The sequence below is a fragment of the Manis javanica genome, chromosome 5, assembly GCF_040802235.1.
Source record: "Manis javanica isolate MJ-LG chromosome 5, MJ_LKY, whole genome shotgun sequence".
NCBI classification, from domain to species: domain Eukaryota; kingdom Metazoa; phylum Chordata; class Mammalia; order Pholidota; family Manidae; genus Manis; species Manis javanica.
Genome location: NC_133160.1, coordinates 95,471,662 through 95,493,895, shown reverse-complemented (window position 1 = coordinate 95,493,895; position 22,234 = coordinate 95,471,662). Strand labels below are relative to the sequence as shown.

Below are 22,234 nucleotides of genomic sequence, written 5' to 3'. Positions count from 1 at the left end.
GCACAATTTCATTACTAATAGTTCCATTTATAATATATGGAAGCAGAAGATTAGAGAGATTTTTAGTAGCCTTTATCATGTTATTAGCAAATGAACTGAGATTGAGATGCTGAGGAGCAGAGTTAAAAATAATGCTTAAAATGTCATCCTTAATCCAATAATATTAGTACTATCCCTACACCAAGCTTCAATATAGTTCCATTTGGTGAACTTTATTTGAATGGGTGGTTTGGAAGTTTAAATGCGTCATTCAGCAAATGGTATGAAAGTTTAAGGTTAAGTAGTCGAGAAAATTGAAAGGTAATATCCTGCAACCACAAAGAATAATAAGCTCAACTCTCATTTCTTAATACCTACCAGTGTCTGAACAAACTGAATTAGGGGTTTTTCCTTATGTAGAATGATTCTGAGACGTGAGTGCAAAAAAACCTTGGTCATTAATGTAGGATTATTTCCCAAAAGTTTTGTTACAATCAAAACCATAAAATGATCTAAAGTTGGGGTGGGCAACTATGACCTACAGGCAAAATCTAGCCCCTGTCTGTTTTTATAAAGTTTTATTGGAACATAACCATGTTCACTCATTTACATTTTGTCTGTGTCATCTTTCTTGCTGTAATGACAGAGCTTGAATAGCTTAATCGAGATCCTGTGACCCACAAAGCCTAAAATATTGACTGTCTGGCCCTTTGCAATGAAGTTTGTCATTTCTTAACAGTGGGGCATGTAAAATAGATTTCTTGTTTAAAAACCTTTATTGAAATAGTATTTTCACTGTAAAATAATTTTACCCATAATAAGAATGAATAATCCTAAACTTTGTAATTCTTGTTATTTAACCTTGAGCACATCTAAAATGTGCAATCTCTTCAACATCTGTTTGATAGAAATTACTTTATAAATACTAATAGAAAAGTGCACTTTTTTCCTTAAATGATTCTGTGGTGATTTTGAGTGTAGACGTGAGGCATAATGGACAGATGAAACTGTTTTACCTGAAATAAATGTTGAGTAAAAAAAAAATATTTTCTATCTAAAATCGGGTAGAATAATATGAAATTTTGCATTTATCACTAAATGAAACTGTCTTATTAATTCACTGATCTGCCTTCTCCATTAGAATATAGATTCCAGGCAAGGGACCTTTGACTTGTTTATGACTGTATTCCCAAATCCTGGAACAGTGTCTCTGGCTCAATAAATATTAATGACCAGATAGGAAAGGATGATCTCAAGTGAAGGATGTCAAGTTATATATAAAACTGACACCAAAACTTGTTATTTAAATTAATTGGTATTCAATTTGCATTTTTGGAGATCTTGATAGCATTGAGTTGGTGTACGTTAATACAGAAAACAAATCAGCATATTATGAGAGGAAGAAATATCTGTTAATTTGTTGGCTTCTGCTGGGTAGGATGGATATATTAGAGGTAGGAAAACGTGGACATTGACATTAAGCTTTTCAGCAGTCCAAGTTATTTAACATTTCTAGGCTTTATTTCTGAAACTTATGCAATATATTGTAAATAAGGCCTTTAATTCACTGTTAAGCTCCCAGTAAGACCCCAATAAAAGATAGCTGTGATGTTGACATTGATGCTATTATTACTTGTATAATGGGCAATATTTTAAATGTAGTCTAATGTTCCCTTCTCTACTCCCCTCATTTTTTTTTCCTTGAAAACAGTGTAACCATGCAGGTCCGCTCAGGGATGCTCAGTACAAGTCCTTCCCTCCCTCCCTTCCTTCCTTCTTCCCTCCCTCCTCTCCCCCTCCTCCCTTCCTCCCCTTCCCTTCCTCCCCCCCCTTCCCCCTCCCTCCCTCCTTCCTTCCTTCCTTCCTTCCCTCCCTCCCCCCCACCCCCTGCTCAAAGCCTATCACCTGAAAAGGATGTTTACAACAAAAGCCTTTATCTAGAGAGGTAATTAACAGGTGGTAGTTGCCTGTTCTGAGTTTATCAGAGCCACACCCAATTTCAGGCTGCGCCCAAGCAGTAGGTAATCAAGCCCTAGGTACTCAGAGGGGCTAAAGCAATTCCCTTGCCTTCTGTCTTCTTACCTTCTTTCTCCCACTCGTCAAAGTCTATCCTGCTTTGGATTATTTCTTTCTCTCTAGAGGAAAACTTGCACTTAATTAGTTCTCATAGTTAAGACAGAGCAGATGAAAGGAGTGAGAAAGTGAGCCTGTGTGTATGAGTGCATGTGTATGTGGTGAGTCCAATTTTTATAAGCTAAAAGATATTATAACATGTTGATACATGACTGTTTTGTGCTTTTGTTTATTGAAAATACAATCTTTACATATCTCAGATCATTTAGAAGAATACCGCTGATAACCTTGGTGTAAGTGATTTAAATGTTTAAGGTTTGAGTCTTTAGGAAAGTAGATTCACTGGAAGTACTATAAAATATAGGGAATTGTTTAGAGAGACATCCCTCTGCACACTTGAGTGCTCACTTTCCCCCCATCTTGAGTTGCTTTGTTATTGCAAATTGACAACTTTGCAATTAAAGTGATTAATGATATACCCTAGTGTTTATGGGTCCTGAGGTCAATGATCCCAAAGATGGCCGTGCTGTGGGAAACTAAGATACAGCTCATCTCACAGAAGATGAGCTAAATATTCTTCCTCTTTTCTGTATAATTGTTTATGAGTTAAGTATATTATATATGGTTGAAGGCGTCACCAAGACATTAGTAATGTGAATAACCTTTATCAGTCTATTTCTGTTGCTTAATTTCTCATGTTTAACACTAACATGAACATTCATTGGCTACTTTAACTAAAAACATGTTACTCACAATGCAGTATTAGAAAAATGTAATAATCATTTAAAAATAAATGTTATATAAGATAGTTCATAAAATGCAGTTTTGCTTGGTTTGTATTTGAATCAAATCCTTGATAGAGCTATTGCTTATTTATGGCATTATTTTTTCTATACATTATTCTAACCAGAACAGCTCAATTGTAGTTTCTAATACAATCCATTACAACTTAGAACTTCTTTCAACTGTTCAGCAAGTTCTGAAGCTTGTAATGCATCAGGGATTTTTTTTTTCTTAATACTGCTCTTACAAAATTTAATCAGCCTTCCAAATAGATAGTTCTAGTCACACTGACGGCTTTGTTCTTTGAGTTCCATGAGCTGAGAATAGTACTGGGCCAAGGCACTAGTCTCTCACTGTCATAGTTTACTCCTGTACAGTGGCTTTGCACTAAGGGAAGACAGAACAATAAGCAAATTGTTGAGACCGTGGCACTAAGCCATTGCCAGGATCTCTGCTCATTTGAAACACTACACAAAAGTAACTTGTGATGATCACTGCAGTTGAAAGGGAGATATGTTATCCCATTGCAAATTACCCAGGATTTGAAGAGAAAAATGTAGGAATAATTTTTAATAATTATGCCCCAGTTTTTAAAGCTATTCATTTATTTAAAAGTATATACAAAATTATTTGCTTTTAAGTTATCTGGGACATTTCCAAAGTAAAGGAGCAGATGCTCATTATAAATTTTTTCTTAAAAAAAAGACAGTGATAAAACTTTTAATTTGAGAAATAGTTTTTCTTATTCATATATTATGATTTTTTCAAGGAATGTAGGAAATATATTTTAGTTTGGTGAAGAAAATAGTATTTTCCTCCTTAAACACTGATTAAATTATGCTCACAGTTTCTGGGTATCTTATTAAACTTCAAGTAAGCACTAGTTCAGTACGAAAGATTCTGTATAACAAAAGGTTTTGAGGACTTTATGGATTATAATTTTTTTCCCTTGTAGGAATTACTTGTAGGAGACTTATGTAAACATTTCAGACTAACAAAGATTTACTTTCTTTACTGATTCTTTAAAATAGTATTTCCCAGGGTTTTCCCTTCCTAACTCTAGTCTTGAGAAAGGTTTCCTAAATAAATAAATATTCTAAATAAATAAATATTCCATAAATAGGTAAGAACAGTAATCCACAGTGTTTTCTTCTTTGGGCATTTAAAGGTTCTGAGAAGTCCTCTGGCTAAGCTGCTCATGTAATTTTAAGTTTTCTGGTATCTTTGATAACAGAATCTTATTTTTCTTATTTGTTTTTCTGGTTTGGAAGTTGGTTTTCTGTGAAGCATGCTTTGAGGAATAGTCTTAACTTACAAAAAGTAGCACATGTATATTGTATAAAATTTGGAGAACACACACAAAAGAGAGAAAACAAATAATGGTCATAGAAAACCTCTACTAAAATACTGGTGTTTTTCCATGCAATGCTCATGCTCTGTATGCTATTTTATGTCTTCCTTTTTTCACTTAACATCATAAAGCAAGCATATTATCATGCGATTCAGAATTCTTTTTAAGAATGATTTTAATCATTTCATAATGTTTCCTCATGTGATTATATTACAGTTAACCATTTCCTCAATGTTGTGTATTTAATTGATTATTTCCAATTTTCCCTATTGTAAGTTATACTGTAGGGAATGAATATCTTTATTCATAATTTCATATTTCACATTATTTCATTATGGTAGATTCCTATAAGTTGATTGTTATGTCAAAGGGTATGAGCTTTCTTTAAGGCTTTTCATGAATGTCAAATCATTTTTCAAAAGAGCTATAATAATGTATAGTTCATCCAGCACCATACGGAGTACTCTCACAAGCATTATGTATTAACTTTAAAAGAAATATCTATACATTTGAAAGTAAAAGATGGTTTATCTTTTTATTTTGTTATTCTTTGATATTCAGTAAAGTTTGATTTTTTAAAAAAACTTATGTTATAGCAGTTCATTAAGATTGCAGATTTCACTTGTTACACAGTCTAAATTTCCTGAACCACAATAGTTTTAGTGTCTGAGAGTATGTATACATTTAAATGTAAGATTTATATAGCCTGTTTTTCTTTTAAAATGTAACTAATGCATATTACAGATTTTATGTTGTGTGTTAAAAATGGGTTTCCAAGTATTTTTAATGAGGACATTTCTGACTTCTTCTGTTTACTCCAAAAAGCAAAATAACACACTAGCATGAAGCCCACTTTAAATATAAGGATTCAAAAATTACATGGCTTAAATTGTGGGTTCCTGTAAATATTCAAACAGAGGTAACAGGAATACCTGATTGGCATATATGCTAAAGTAACCCTTAAGGAACCTTCTAAGTTTCATTGATTTTGTAACTCACTTGTTGTTTGCGTAAATATTTAAACCAGGAACTAAATTTTATTGCATCTGATGTCAGCTCTTTTGACATTTAATTATAAGCCTGTCTGTGTTTTTCCTAAAAATGATTGTTGGTTTTTTAATGTGTAATGGACTCCATCCTAGAATTTTTAGGGCATTTTGCCCAGCCTTTCTCTGACTCCTCATCTTAGTTCATGCCACTGCACCTGTGAGACTTTGTCAGAAGGCAAACAGATTCAGGCTTTCAGATTTAAACTTTTTTTTTGTGAATTCAAGATTTCAAGCAGTATTTTTGTAGAACTTTCAATCCATAAATTATGTTAGGAGTCATTATTATTCAGTGCTTTCTCAACAAAGTTAGAAGTTAGACTCCAAAATGCACAAAAACTAACCATTAGGGGCTCTGCTGCCGCTAATGTGCTTCAACAGGAGTAACACCTAAGAGCAATGAAAGACTTTTTTTAAAAATAGATGTAGGATATATGTATTTTATTCTGTTTGGAAACTTGGTGACTGTTAAACATCATGTTCTTTTCTTGTAAGAACATTGCTAGAAGAGATCCATGTACCTTTAAGTGTCCAGATGAGAAAGGACATCATCATTTCCTCTATTATGACAAACTTTCAATTAATGCCTTAGATGGTTTTAATAAATAGATCCTTTATAATTGCATCTTACTGTAAAATGTCAGTGAAAGTAAGATTCCACTGTTCTGTTTTCTTTGCTTGTTATAATAATCCCATAAGCAAAAAGAGAAATTGTCTATTTGAGAGTACACATGGCAAGTTATGCAACTGCACAGAGTATAATTCTCTGTTGCAGTAATCTAATGTTAGCATCCATTGTGGCCTCTCATTAGTTTAGTCACTTATTTAGTCAGTGCTTGCTCTAGCTAACCAAATCAGTTGTTATTGAAAAATTCGATTGCCCCTAAAAATGTCGATCAGAGTTCATTACTAGGTTACCGTCAGAGTCCAGATATCCTGTGCTTTCATCTTAATTGGTGATCTGTTATCTCTGTAAAACAGTCTCATGGTTTGTAGCTTAAAATTGTTATCACTTATAATTTACCTACCGTGGTTACATTTCTTGAATTCTATACTTATGTTCAGGCATGTGTGATAAAAGAGGAATCCAGCTACTTCTGGCATTATTAAATACAGCATGTACCTTAATAATGGGTAAATAGCCTTTAAATCATTGGAAACTTTCCCAATTGTTTAGTTACTATCCTCGACTACAGCCAGTATATTACAGTGTGAGAACTGTTGGCCGTAGTCCATCTCCATAATTTACTTGCTCTAACTTTGAATTTCTTCATCTGAAAAGTGGGGATAATGATAGTTGCTTCTTTAGTTATATGCCATGATTATGTGAGACAATTGATCAAATCAGTTATTGTTATTACTAGTTTATGCTTACCAAAGAGACAATAGTAATACAAAAAACATATATTAAAAATAATTAATATGAGGTATGTACAAACCCATATACCTCAACACCCAAAAAACAAATAACCCAGTCAAAAAATGAGGAGAGGACCTGAACAGACACTTCTCCAAAGAAGAAATACAGATAGATGGCCAACAGGCACACGAAAAGATGCTCCACACCACTAATCATCAGGGAACTGTAAATTAAAACCACAATGAGATATCACCTCACACCAGTTAGAATGGCCACTATCCAAAAGACAGGAAACAGCAAATGCTGGCAAGGATGCAGAGAAATAGGAACCCTCCTACACTGTTCATGGGACTGCAAATTGGTGCAACCACTGTGGAAGGCAGTATGGAGATTCCTCAAAAAACTAAAAATAGAAATACCATTTGACCCAGTAATTCCACTCCTAGAAATTTACCCAAAGAAAACAAGAACCCTGAATCAAAAAGATATATATACCCCATGTTTATTGCCACACTGTTTGCAGTAGCCAAGATATGGAAGCAACGTAAGTGTCCATCAGTCGATAAATGGATAAAGAAGTGGTGCATATACACAATAGAATATTATTCAGTCATAAAAAGAAAAGAAATCCTGCCATTTGCAACAACATGGATGGATCTAGAGGGTATCATGCTTAGTGAATAAGCCAGGTGGAAAAAGACAAGCACCATGTGATTTCACTTATTTGGAGTATTAAAAAAAGCAAAACAGAAGGGACAAAGCAGCAGTAGACTCATAAGCACTGAGAAGTGACTAGTGGTTGCTGCAGGGGGAGGGGAGGACCATTGAACTATTGTGATGTACATTTGATAAAGAAAAAATAATAATCAATTAATTTGAATTTGGAGTCAAGTTCTATGCATGGATTTTTGTTTTTTTTCCTTTCCTTGTTTTCTCCTTTCCACACTCATTATTGGTGACCAATTACATGCCAGGCACAGTGCTGATACAGAGACACAAATGGGACATGGTCATTTCCTTTATCGAAACTGCAGACTATTGGGATAATTTACAGTTTAGTGTAAGCATAACAAATATATTATGTACATAAGCGCTTAAGAATATATATACAAAATAAATACTCATCTGGTGACCTAATTCAACCAGAATTTGTTCATTTTCTTCACAAAGAGACCATTATCCTTTGGATGTATTCATGGATGTTAGGAAAAAACACAGGTATCATTGGTGGTAGAGATTCAGATTAGATGTTTCAGGAGCATTCAAGAATCAGAAAGTCATGTTCATTATACTTTGCCCTTTTGGGTGGAGAATAGCCTTAATTTAAAGATTAAACATGGGTGTATTAGCAAACAGGACTGGTGTTTGTCTTTCCTCATGTGAGTCTGTAGAGAGCTAATGAATACCTAATGAGTAAGGGTTTTGGATCTTGCAGCACTTGAGTTACATGAACTAGTTAGTAGATTGTGAATAGTCAAAACCATGAATTATGGAACTGTAAGTTATGATTTAGTATGTTAAGGTATATAAAAATAAAAATTCCATTAATAAAATGTTTGCAAGTTTGCAAAAATTCATGTTTTTTTTTTTTTCCATTTCTTATTTCTTCCCCTACTCAGAGCATCTGCTACACCCAAGCCTGAGCCAGTTCCCGTTCAAAAGGTATGTTTGTAACCTAGTAGCATTAGGTACCATTTGATAGTCCCTCCTGAACTGGTGTGATTTCCATTCCTGTCTCAGGCCATACTGACAATTGATAGTTTTAAGCAATTTTCCTCACAGTTCTTTTTCCTTTGAAGATGATGTGAGAATGGAAATGAGCATATACGGAAGTACCATCTGTAATTGTACTGTTATTATTAAAATATTATTTCCAATGCCGTATAGTCAATAACTTCCGCCCAGATTTTTTACATTCACATTAACTTCTAATTTGCCTATCTTTAGTCACATATTCTACAGAGAACAAATAAGTGGTTACTGAAAATGAATATCATAAAAAGTATTTAATAACATTTTACTAATAATATTATTAAGGTTTTAATTACATTTTCAGAGTATTCTTGGATTAAGCTATTGGCAGGTATACTTTTTGTCTCATGTATCTCCTCAAAGTGTTCCAAACCATATTTATATACATTAGGTTTATGCTTTTGTTTTTTTTCCCTTAATTTTACTTCTGCCTTTTCTATTGAATTATTGTATCGATTTGCTGAAGCATTACACTACCTTTTCTCCTTCAGTTAGCTTTATTATCTCTACAAGGTTAATTTAGATTATCATTTTTTCCCTTAAAATCAAACATAATAGAGCCACCACTTTATGCTTTTTAAAATTTTAGGAGTGGTTGATGTTTCTTATAAGTTATTTTTCTTTGTTTTTCCCTTATGTAACTACTGACTCTTAATGATTTATTTTGGAAAAGGAAAATAATTTTATTCCATCTCTGCATGATACCTCAAAACATTCCAGAGAGAGAAACAGGTGGATTATAGAAAAGGGAAAAGATTGATTTTGGCAAGTGAAAAGATTCATTTGCTTGCTTTTTAGTTACATTTTTCCTTTTAAGCAATTTCTTGATTGAAAATAAGTAATTAGAATGTGCACATTTCTGAGCTAGATTAACATGATCTTTTTCCTGCACCCCCCCCTCGTTTTAATTGAAGACTTAGAAATGTGCTGCTGCTTCTGTTAAAAATAAATATCTGTCCTCTGGAGAATAATTAAAAACGCTTGAAAGAATAATTGAGACTGGATATTTTAAAATAAATGTTCTGTTAGCAATATTTTGTTTATTGTGGGATATTGAAAAGTTTTCCTTTGGAATACGTCTAAATTGATGCTTAAGATGACCTTTAGGCTTTTTTATACTTTTCTTGCTCTGTTTTGAATTTTTATAAAAAAATATTTGCTCAGTGTGTGCATCTGTGTTACGCATGTTGGGACCAGTTAGCATGCATGTTATGCTATTATCAACTCATTGTTTTTATCTGGAAATGTTAAGTTTGGGCTGCTAACATGATTGTGTTTGTCTTTTTTAAAACTAGTTGTGTGTTCTTTTCAGTGAATCTGTTCTGCATGTATTTGGTGTTTTTGTGTATGTTTATTTTTATTTTAAATAGGGAGAACCTAAAGAAGTAGTTAAACCTGTGCCCATTACATCTGCTGTGTCCAAAGTCACTTCCACATCCAACATGGCCTACAATAAGGCACCACGGCCCTTTGGTTCTGTGTCTTCACCAAAAGTCACATCCATCCCATCACCATCGTCTGCCTTCACCCCAGCCCATGCGACCACTTCATCACATGCTTCCCCTCCACCTGTGGCTGCTGTCACTTCTCCCCCATTTGCTGCGTCTGGACTGCATGCTAATGCCAATCTTAGTGCTGACCAGCGTTCATCTGCACTGAGCGCTGGTAAACCTGCAGTTAATGTCCCACGGCAGCCCACAGTCACCAGCGTGTGTTCCGAGACTGCTCAGGAGCTAGCAGAGGGACAGAGAAGAGGATCCCAGGGTGACAGTAAACAGCAAAATGGGTAGGTGGCCAAGGGTACTTTCTGCTCTTACCAAAACTCTTTTTTGAGGCAATTTTGAGGAAACATTTAGTCTACAACCCCCCAAAGTCAGCTGTTCTTTGAAGGAAGGGAGGTGAAGTTCTATTTGCTTTGTTAACATTGTAGCTTTATATTATATACATATAGCACTTTGGGCTAGGCAGTTATAGGTTAATCCAAACCTAAATATGTTCTGTGACATGCTATCAACCCTGTAACATACTCTAACTCTTTCTCCAAGTCTTGAAAAAACACCGAGCAGCTGGCACTTATAATGCAAGGCAAATCTTGAATCTTTCTTCCTCAATTTTTCCATACTTTTGTCAGCCACCAAAAGTTTAAACAGAGAGGTTACAGTTGTGTTAGTTTATGTATCTCATCCTAAAGAGAGAGGAAAGGAGTTTCTAAGAAGCTTTTTTTCTTAAAAAACACAGAAAACAAATTTAATTTTGACTCATGTCTGTGTAGGATACAGTAGCTTAGGTCAGCTACCTAGCAACATTCTTTTCAGATAAGCTTAAGCAAGAATTTAGTCTTTAAAAGCAAATAGTATTGACAGAATAGTAACATCAAAAGATGCTTAAGAAACATCAGAAGCAAATTAGAGAATATTTTCACTGTAAAGATATTTCTAAAATGAATGGATTTAAAGCAATGAGTCCTAAATATACAATGTTTGCAGAAGTTTTTCAAAATCCATTCCTTTTAATTTTTCCCTTTTGGGGGTACATTTTTAAAAAAAATTGGTTGAAGTCTTTTGCAGCAGCTTCTGTTTGTAGTTGGTCATTTTACTCTTTGGAATTCAGGGGCCATACTTGAAGCCCAAGTCATTTTTGTACAATCATTCTGATGAGATTTATTGAAACAAAAATGTACTTTAAGAGGGAAACAAAGGGAAATCATCTGCATGCATGATGGGTTTTACCAATGCCAGTTCCCAGGAAAAGATAATCAAAATAATTGCCTGGCTAGGTCCTTTCTGAGGTAATCCCTTCTGAATGTGAATTCCTGTACTGAAGGGGCTGTGCTCTCTCCAGCACTGCTGTCATGGCAACTTTGGGACTGTGAAAAAGAAGGTGGAAGGGTTCCAGGCTTCTGCTGAGGGAGCGAGCAAGGGGCTGGGAGAACGGCTGCTGGGCCATACATCCGGTTTTGTGCTTGTGGGTGACTTTTTAAGGTTTTGATGTATATATTAAGGAAGGGTAAAGGGAAAGAATGTTATTTCTTCTTTCATGTGAGGAAGAGTATGTAGTGTTGAGGTGGTTTTGGTTGTTTTTTTTTTTTGTATGTCTATTTTAAGACAATAGATTTTAAAGTAGTCAAAGTAGATATTCTGAAAGGAAAGATGCTGCCTGTCAAATGCTAGTCACAAAGAAGACTAAAAGCAGAAGTTTGCTATGTTTATTAAATTCCAGGTTCAGGAGAAAAAAGTCTATTGAAGGAAGTGTCTGAACTAAAATCTTTTCTACTAATACTTCTTGGGGTTTTATAAGAAAGTCTTAGTGAGCAAGAGGTAAAAGTAATTGAGGTTATGGAAAGTTCTACATTTAAAACATGAAAAATACCAAGTTTATATTTCGTTTTTTATAAATACAGCTTTGGTGATTAAACTTCAAATGACTTAAAGGTTGTTATTTTCAAGCAAGCTGTAGACAGTGGTGTAGTATAGAGCCTCTATGGTGGCTTCTTAACATGTGATTATTGAGCACATGCCTGGTGTCCAGCATCGAGCATTCAGGAGAAAAGGTATTTTTACATATTTTCATCATGAACAAGCAAGTTAACTGTTTTACATTTACAAACTGGTGAGTTTAAAAATGGGTTGACTTTAAGTGCTGTCCAGAGGTTATGGCAATGAAAACTTGATTATTTGGTAAACAAAGTATGGTGTTTTGTAAAATTCTAGGACAAATTTGCAATGCCTTTTTTTTTTTTTTTTTTTTACTACATTTAGGTTAGAGAAATGAAAATAAGTCACACACTTTACTCATCAGTGATGTGTCATTCTGAAGGGTACATGTTTTGTGATATTGATGAATGCATTTTCTGCATCGGTGTCAAACTGGTTTTCTGAAATCACTCAGACTTTTTACTTATTGTGTGATTATTAAGTTTCCCATACCTGTAATATTACAAAAGATCGGCAACAAAACTCTTTCAAAGTTGAGAGTTGTTAACTTATTTTTTAGTTTAACAATAATATAAACCAAATTTTGCCAGTAACCAAAAGTTTAAGAGTTCAGAAGGATGTGAAGTTAAATGCATAAGTTATCTTTTTCTTCAAAGCAGGAAGACTATTAGTATTTAAGTGATTTAAAGTAGCTAGTTAATTTGCCAGTTTGATAGACATCCTACCCAAATTTATTTAAACGTAAGACACAAACAAGTGCTTATTAATTATGCATCTATACTGAGAAATAGTTATTCATCCAAATAGTATGCAATTTATAATTGTTGATATTTTTAGAATATTTCTTAATAACACAATGAAACATTCCTGTTCCTCTCATAAGTAATAATGAAAAGTTACTTTAAGAAATTTTTAATCTCTCTTCTACATACACAAATGATTGGTCTTGGCTTTATAGTTTCTCTATTACTCTCCTTACTCTACTCAGAGTAAAATGGGACTTTGTATTCCAAACTGCCGCAAGTTGTTTTAAGTGCCTTACTTTTTCCTTTTCCATATGCCCTTGCATTATCATGTGCCACTGCTTTCAAGAGGTAAGTCGTTCATGCATCCTTCATTAATTCCAATGTTGTTGGACTGCAATTTTCTTCTAACAGTTCCCATGTAGTATTTTGAAGAACCTGGCCTTGGAAGATAAAATAAAATGATATGGTAGTAATATTTTTAAATGCTTTTCTCTTTGCAGAAAATACAAGTGACAAAGTTAGTATCCACATTACTGGAGAGGAAATATGGTGATTTATATATGAGTAAACAGCATGGATGCCTGATATTTGCAAAATTAAGTTAAATTTTGCAAAACAGCAGTAATTTAGAAACACCACAATAAGTTTGGTTTGCATTGCTATGTTGTGGTGTAGTGCTTTATGGTAATAAATAATAGTGTTAACTTTTGTCAACAAATAAATGTGGGGTTTGCTGTGTAATGGTTTAAAAGAGGTAACTCTTGTGGGAATGCAATTTGTATCGATGAAGACTGTTAGAAGACTAAGGTAGAGGAGGTAACATAAACGTGTATACCATTAGTAAAAGGCGAAGATAAAACTGAGTTGATTTCCAAATTCATTTAAAAAAACAGTGTTTCCCAAGTATTGCTGGGAGGTGTAGGCCTCTTATGTGTCACTAGAAGATAAAAAGTTTATGCATACCTTTGAAGGGAGGTAATTATTAACTTATTAAATGTCACAAGTAGTCGGCACAGACATTGTGAATTGCTGTAGTATAACTTTCAAACCTTACTTTGGTGTTGATGGTAAATTGGTTGGTGATAACTAGCTTTAAAAATAGGTAAAAACCACATTAGATAAGAATTTAAAATAATTATTAACTCATTAAAATTAAGTTATATATTGTTATGATTTTTCTTAGCATGTGCTGAAATTTCTTTATCATCACAGTATAGAGTAGACTTAGAAATATAGAATTTGCATTTTTGACATAAAATAGCTATTGAATTATTAGAACAACTGTATTCCACTATGGCTGTGGTCTCACTAATTGAATAGTTTCATGTGGTACACACAGGAATATTGCACACCAATGTATAAGTGAAACATCCCCATATCCTGATTTTATTGTTTGTCTACTTAAAGTTCTTACATGCAAAGACTTTGACCAATTATGTTACAATATAATAAACATGTTGACTCATAAAGGAGAAAATGTGGGATTTGGAAAAATAAGCATTTAGGTTAAATGTATATTTTTAAAATTCAAGATTCAGATGCACTTATTTATTAGGCATTACTATGCATTGGGCTAGATGTTTCTAACTGCATTATGTGATTTAATTCTCATTTAAACTTTGATTCTGAGAGCTTATCTAATATTCTCAATTCATGCAGCTTATAAATGATAAAGCTAAGATTCTAGCCTAGGTTCTTTGAAGCCATATTTTGTTGTGCCTTCCTCTGTATCACGTTTGTGACCTGGACTTATTTCTGTTACTTTGAATTAATATTTGTTTTTAATGATTATAAACTTGAGAATAAATTGAGTGAGTTGAGGATATATGACTGAATAATGTACATTAACTACAGTTGTGTTTGATAGTATGTTCTTTTATACTGAGCGGTTGGGGGATCCACCCACACAAACTTACATTTGTATAGATTTTAGAGTTCCTTCAAATATGTTAAACATATGTCCTTACAAGAAGTCTGAAAGACAGAGAAATTATAATCCATTTCGCTGTTGAGAAAGAAGAGGCTTCTGTAGTTTACACCTTGCCCAGGGCACAGGGAAGCTCGCAGCATAGCCAGGGTGAGCAGCCAGGTCATCACTCATGTTGGCACAGATGCCACGGCAGTGTATGATGAGCTGTTCCACTTGGACACATTTTCTAAAGTGTGTGTGAAAATATTTGTTCAGATTGGCATCTTTAGATTGAAACCAATCAGCCCTGTGCTTGCTACTCCTCACTACACCACAGAACATCTCCCCAACCAGCTTCATGTTGACTTAAAACTATTCTTAAACTTTACAATGTTTAAATATTTATCTAAAATTCTGTTCCATTCAGGGGAGGTTATTTTGAAAAACTGTTTGCCTACTGTTTAAAATAGCAAAGCAGAGAAGAGGATGCTTTGCATTGTGGCTAAAGAAGAATAAATACTGATAACTACTGACATCAACTTACTCCCCTGTCCCACCTCCAATTCAGTGAAACTCAGCCCTCTGTTGAATATATGAAACTGACTTTGTTTTGTGGAAATTTTTAGCTACACTGCAAAGTCTTAGCATTAAAACTGGTAGGCAGTTTTCTTACTACTTTTATAAATTACTCTGACTAAACTTGATTGCAGAAGGATTGATGCAACAATGTGTTGACAAGCTACATAGAGTTTATACGTTAGTCTTCTCTATCTAAAATGAAAGATGATCATAACTGTTTTTAATGATTCTACACTAAATAGGTTGAGTGAATTATATTTTGAGGTTTTCTTCTTCAGATGTTATTAACCTAATTTCTTTACTATATCATATCAGACATGCCTTCCTGGGCAATAATTAGGTACTGATAATACATAGAACTATAGAGTGTCTACAAATCAGTTCTAAACTTACTGAACTTTGCTTATGAATACAGGCAGTTGTAAGGACAGGGGAACACATGAAAATTGAGTGATAGCCCTATTTATTGTTCACTGTTCCTCTATTTTTCATCATAGTTACTACATTTTAAAAACAAGAGAAAATTTTCAAATAGGTCATTATTTCTTTATAATATATGATTCAGGATAATTAATGTGAAACAATTATACTTGCTGTTAATATATACTTAAGTGAGAGTGAAAGATTTTTTTTTATTCTACTCTGATTTGACAATTAATTCTAAAATGATCTGTTTCTGCATAGTACATCTAAAATTTTATTCTCTGCCTCTTGGTTAGGAATATAATAGGAGTTTGGACCTTGCTAAAAAAACCCTGAAATTGAAAAAAAAAAAAAAGTAGTGGATCTTTCTGTGTAACCCTGTAACCCAATTTAGACTAACATTTGTTTCTGTCTGTGTTTACCTGTTTATATTGGAGCATGATGTTTGTGTAACATCTTCATGTAAATTCATTGTTTTGAATTTTATTTCATTTCTTTTCTTTTCTTTTTCTTTTTTTTTTTTTTTTTGGCCTCATTGTTGTCTGTTTTCCATCATCCTGGGAACATCAATGTCTGCTCTATCACATCTTTTTTGTGTCTATTATTCCTCCTCCAGTAACCCGGGCACTGTGTAAGTACTTGATCAATGATTTCTCTTGGAATTTTTATCACTGTCTTTGTGTAACTTTCCATCTTACTTTCAGTGTAACACAATCAGCAAATTTTGTTAGTATCTTCTCGTTGCAAGATTTCTCAAATGTGTTAGGAGCCTAGGAAACATGTTTTCCATGCTAGAGAGCTTCAAGTGAAAATCAGTGGATGTCATTAGAACACCCACACTTCTCTGCAAGTGGAAAAATTTAGTAAGCTTAACCTTTAGAGAGTAGATAAGTATTAGAGACAGTGTATACTGGAGTTAGAGGTATAGTTCAGGCTCCCTCATTGAGTATTTTTTGAAAAGTTTGAATGAATTTGCTAATTTTGAATGTTTATATTTTGATGTATATTATTTGGTCTTGGTGGCTATGTTTATGTTCTTTCCCAAATATATTTGTAAACATAAAATCATTCAGTTTATTCTCTTTTTTAATCATAGTCACCAGAGGTTAGAGTTTCAAACCCAGAAAACACTAAGTAAATATTGAGAAATTTCATTAACAAAAGGCTTTAAACTATGGCATACCTTAAGCTAAGGTGTACTGTACCTTTTCAAGTGTGTCTTGACTAAAAACTATTCTTAGGTGGTATCATTGTGTTATTCTTGGTATATTAATACAGTTGTTTATTTTTATAGACCAAATTTTTTACAGAGGGTAAAATAGTCTTACACCATTTTAGAGTAAACTATACTCACTGACTGATTACAGAGAAATTAAAAATTATAATATTTAGTGGCTAAATATAAAGCTTTCCAGGTAATTGCATAAGATGAAGTATTGTCTGTTAAACAACTTGTGTCTTCCAAAGGTAGTGTGTTTGTGAAGGTATTCTATGCCAAGTATTTACTAATTTTTAGAAATTTTGTCTTGAAGAATTAGGTTTTATACAGTATTAGTAAAAGGTCTTTTAAATATTTCACTTCTGGAATCCTAAATTTTACTATAAATTATAAGTATTTCTAATTTTGTGTATAAATGCTGTTTATTCTGTTCTTTATATTTGTAGATGACACATAGTCTTAGAACATGCATTGTAAATAACTTTCTAGTAATCATAAAAGAATACATTATGTGGTTAATTACTATGCATTACGTACTGTGAAAAGCATTTAAATTAATTTTTATATTGTTTATTTCTCAAAACAACCCTTTAAGATGGATGCAGTCCCCATTTATCAGATGGGGAAAATCAAGACTTGAAGAAATTACATGACTTGGATAACCCACACATTAAGTGGCAGATGTAGTGCTTAAAACTATTAACCGTCTGACTCCAGAGCCAGTGTTAATATTAATTCTGTCATGCTTTTCACTGGGCAAAGACTGAGACAGTTTTGGTAGTGTAACTGTTAAAAATGACAACAGTTACATGACTGATAGCACTGTGAGTTTATACCTAGCAGGTGTTGCTACTCATATCTAACACTCTTTGAGCACTTTCCCTGCTTAGATCTTGTACCAGTAGTCTGCTAGTCAAGACTGAACTTCCTTTTTCTCTTCTGAATTTAAACTCATAGACTCCAAAAGTTGCATTTATCCTATTTTGGGATGTGTGGGGAGAGACGGGAAGAGTATTTACTATGTTTGGTAGATCTTAGGTAAAAGTGCTAAAATAATCTACTTTGTAAATTCCTTAACATTTATGCTTTGTTAATAGAAAAATGTATGTCTTAGCAAACTCAGAGTTCTTGAACAATGTAGTTTACAAATTCCTTTCACAGGTATTAGTTTATTTAATCCTCAGAACAATGTTACTTTATATGATATTCTTACCTTATAATTAAAAAAGCTAAGGCTCAGTGAGATTGTCCAAAATCACACATCTAAAAAAATCAGAGTCAGGATTTACATTGGCTTCTATTGTAACGCAGGTCTTCTTCGCTGTGCTCCCTCTGCCCACAACTTTATTTAGGATGATGAATATCTGTACACGTGAATGAGAAAACTGTAGAAACTAACAGTTTTGACCCTTTTCAAAATTGTCTCTGCGATTGCTGGTTTGCCTATACTAAATCATCTTGGTTCTTGGACCTACTGAAGACATGATCATTTAATTTTGTGAAAGCTAATAAATTTTAGCAGTATATTGATATTCAGCTGGTTATGAATGTAGTCCATATGTATGTTTTGTTAGGCATAAGATAAACAATGTAAGTAATTTATAATTGTTTGATTTTAATTACTGTGGACTTTTCAATTTCTTATTTCCCTTTTTTTTCTTACTCTTTTATTTTCCTTTCCTTTTCTTCATGCTGGAAAAATCTCTCTTCTGATGCCTTCTTCTGTCAATTAAAAGGAAAATCCCACCTAAACGGTAACCTTCCTGTTGAATAGATACTTATACTATTATTTTATATTAGTGTATAAGGCCTTTTCTATGTTTAAAAAACCTAGTCTATTTTAGAAGGATACCTTTTAAAAAAATTGAGGCTGAGTATATTTACAAATGGAAAATATATTTAAAAAGGAACATTGAGGATTAAATATATAAATCATAAATAATTTGGCAGAAGATATTGTATCCTTAATGTGATTTAAGAATTTTCAGTGCTTCTTTTCCTTTTTAACCCTAGCCCACCAAGGAAACACATTGTGGAACGCAATACAGAGTTTTATCACATACCCACTCACAGTGATGCTAGCAAGAAGAGGCTGATGGAAGACACTGAAGACTGGCGCCCAAGAACTGGAACGACTCAGTCTCGCTCTTTCCGAATCCTTGCCCAGATCACTGGGACTGAACATCGTAAGTGAATACTGAGAGATTTTAATAGATGAATGTTCTCTGCCACAGAAAGGTAGCGTTTGAACTGATGGACAATGACTGGAAAACAGTAATTTTCCTGAGACAGTTTACATTTATATTATGTCATGTGTAATATGGGTACTGCAAATAAGGAACCAGCCCAGGAGAGTTACATGGAAGAATAGAATTAGTAGTAGTAATAGTGTTGACTATAGTATAGAGCTAATGACAACTTAGCTCTATACTATGATATGTAGTTTTTTTGAATGGCTCTTTGCAACTTGATCATTTGGTATTGATTGGTATGGGTAATTGCTTAAGTGATTTTAAAGTTAAAAACAAACTAATATTGGATATTCCTTATTATATTTCAGTGACAGATTCTGAAACTGATAATACAAAGAAGGCAAAGTAAGTCCATTTATTGTCCACTTTTTGGTAAATTGAATGCTTTCCTTTCATGAATGGTCTCAATTTGTTTTTTCACATTTTCAAGTATAATGGTATGGCATTTTGTCTTTGCAACTAGAAGCTAAGCTTTTAACTTTGGTGCCCTTTGAGGGACTTAAATATACAATTTGTAGATTTTTTCAAATTAGTGGATATTGTCTGGATTTTATGCCTAAGGCTTTTTCCTTTAGTGTTGAAATAAGTGGGCCAAAGGATGTCTTCGGGGTGCTTTGCTAACACTATAGATCTTTGTGAATGAATTCATGTGTTGTCTGCAGTAACTTTATTTTGAGTATAAAAGATGTTTCCAAGAGGCCTTATGATTAGTTTCTGTATTTTTAAAGGTGTTTTATCCTTAAAATCTTTGCTACTAATTAAAATAGCTCTCTGGAACTAACCTTTTATAAGGCATGTTTTCTGCATGAACTAAGTGTAGAAACTTACTTTTTCTTTCTCTTTCTTATGACTCTTCTATTACTTTCTTCTTTTCCTTTCTTTTCTTTTTTATTTTCACAGGGAAAAGATTCCCCTTCACATCTTTAGTCCCAAATATACAAAGTTACGTGACTGGCACCATGAAGTTTCAGCACGTGCTCTTAACGTACAGTGATTTATGAGTCTTGCACCCACCCCCCAAGCCAGCATGTACCTTTTCATTCACTTCTTTTTTTCCAACTTCATAGCAAAATCTGTATTACATCTGCCTTATGAAAAAGAGACCCTTTTCTATATTTTCTAACCATTGTAAAAATGAGGAAGATGAACATATTTTGTGCTAGTAGGTAGCGCAGGAGAGCAAATTAAGGAACTAAATGTATTCAGTGAATTTACATCTGTTTCCGTTGTAAAGGTAGTGCCTTGGAAAGGGAATTCTTTTGTAAGTTGAATTTGGTTGGTCATTTCTAGCAGAGGCAGATGAGTAAATCCTGTCTTCATCTAATTTGCAAAATACTTCCTTTATGTTATTATATTTCCCAAGATTACTTTTAAGTTCATTATTACATAATGTTCAAAGTAGATTTTAAATTATTTGAAATAAGTAGATACGAGAAGCAAAATAAAACAGTGAAGACTTTGTTGCAATAGAGTTCGTTATAGATTTGGGTATCTTTTAAAGCAGGAACTTTTTGGGATGGCTATCTGAAGAGAAGGAGGCCCAGATTTGGCTCCTAAAACAAGAAAGAAGAGAATTCTGCTCTTACTTGCAATGGGGAAATACAGTGTTCTTTTGGTTTGGTTAGTTTTTTTGTTTTTTTGTTTTTTAAATCCTGTTTTCTAGCAAAGGAAATATTTCTAAACTGGTGGATATTTTTAAGGTATGGACAACATCTAGGCATTAAGTAGGAAGATATGGAAAAGATGGCTTTGCTTTGTTTTATATCAGAGGAAATGGACATAAAAGAAAATGAACATGTTACAATGTAAATGATTCTTTATGTGATGTCAGAGAAATATTTTACTTAGTGATATGAACTATTGTGCATTGCTGCTATTCCTAGGAAGCTGTTTTGGGCACTACATGGAAGCTAAATATCTGACCAGAAATGCCTTATCTTGTAACATAATGTATTATATGTTAGATCTAAATTGAATAATAAATGCATTTTGAAGTTTGGAAAAATACGGTAATAAAGTTGCCTTTAACTTAGCTTTGTACTTGTTTTCTGTTTCCCTGAAGCTAGTAATAGTGCCATCCAAGACTTGTTACAGTATCACTTGGGTAAAATGTGAGTGCATGGAATGTGATAAAAGCCTATATTTGATTTTTTTCCTGAATTGTTATATTATTTAACATAACATCTAATAAGATCACTTAGACTTTGGCACAACACAGAATTAGTCTTAGTGTGAAAATAATTAACTGGAGAATCTTGCCTGACTTCAAGGTTCCATTTTTATTTTTTCCAGGTTTTTATTTATTTTTCACTTCAACCATAGGCTAAGACAGCTGCTTGATAATTTGAGTAACTAATATTAATTTTGTTTAGTGATTGATTGCTATTTAGAATTTGGCATATCAAAGGTATTTAAAAATAATTCTCAGATTTATCTGTGCTCATTTCTGCTATACTTCATAATATATTAAAATGTTTTTCTTTTATTGTATCAGTTCTTCTTCAGATACTGCTTGTGATCTTATGATTCTGCCATCAGTCCATTATTACTGTGTTTCTGGCCTTTATGAGAAAATCTGTTTTCTTAGTCCAGGTTTTACTATACCTAATAATTCTTCAGTGATCATAAAAGATGATATTTGAAAGAAGATGAAATCAAATTATGATGAAATTAAATGCTGTGGGTAGAGTAAACATGGTATTTTCAACCATGAACCAAATTCTAGAATAGGAGAGAACTACTAGAAAGCGAGTTTTAGGTAAATAAAATAATTTTACTCTTGTAAAGAGAACATGTATAGATCTTTATAACTTGAAATAGGTGTAGTTGAAAAAAATTTAAATACCTTGCCTAATAAAAATAAAGTATTTAATGTCTCTTTGAAAACATAGACTTAGATAAATAGAATGATCCATATTTGAGTATGAGGGCAAATGTTCAGCCAGGATTACAAAGGACATTCTATTTGACCCTGTCAGAGGTTGAATTCCTGTGTTCAATTAATATTCTGGGACATCATATATTCCTAGCTTAAAAGCTAGCCAAAAATTATAAAAGCTTCTTGGAAAAATATTATTCTAAGTCTAGTGACTTAATTTATAGCTTGTTTTTGTTTGTCTCTCTTAAACAGACTTTCTTTATCATAGGCTTGTTTTTAATGTAAAATTGAAAAGTTATCCTTTAGAGTTTTCAACCTTTTTTTCTTATACTGTTTTACTAGTTAGAAGATGGAATGTCTCCCACACAGTCAATATTTTTGTTACCTTGAAAAACATTATTTGTGGAAACAGAAGCATACTCATTTTGCACATATTACTATGCCCTTTAG

General features: G+C 33.2%; 1 protein-coding gene across 18 annotated transcripts in view; it reads left to right on the top strand.

Annotated features, from left to right (window-relative positions):
• Nucleotides 1-22,234, top strand: part of PDLIM5 (PDZ and LIM domain 5) — a 223,796-nt gene that overhangs the window by 120,869 nt on the left and 80,693 nt on the right. For 5 of the 18 annotated variants that reach the window (XM_073237286.1, XM_073237282.1, XM_073237280.1 and 2 more), the window contains exons 4-9: nucleotides 8,212-8,254; nucleotides 9,715-10,130; nucleotides 16,052-16,066; nucleotides 18,391-18,408; nucleotides 18,668-18,840; nucleotides 19,215-19,251. In XM_073237286.1, the coding sequence (XP_073093387.1) occupies nucleotides 8,212-8,254; nucleotides 9,715-10,130; nucleotides 16,052-16,066; nucleotides 18,391-18,408; nucleotides 18,668-18,840; nucleotides 19,215-19,251 (702 nt within the window). Of the gene's footprint in view, nucleotides 1-8,211; nucleotides 8,255-9,714; nucleotides 10,131-13,024; nucleotides 13,042-16,051; nucleotides 16,067-18,390; nucleotides 18,409-18,667; nucleotides 18,841-19,214; nucleotides 19,252-19,806; nucleotides 20,939-22,234 lie in introns of those variants that run through there. The other 13 variants (XM_037020078.2, XM_037020073.2, XM_073237287.1 and 10 more) reach the window with 9 other exon arrangements.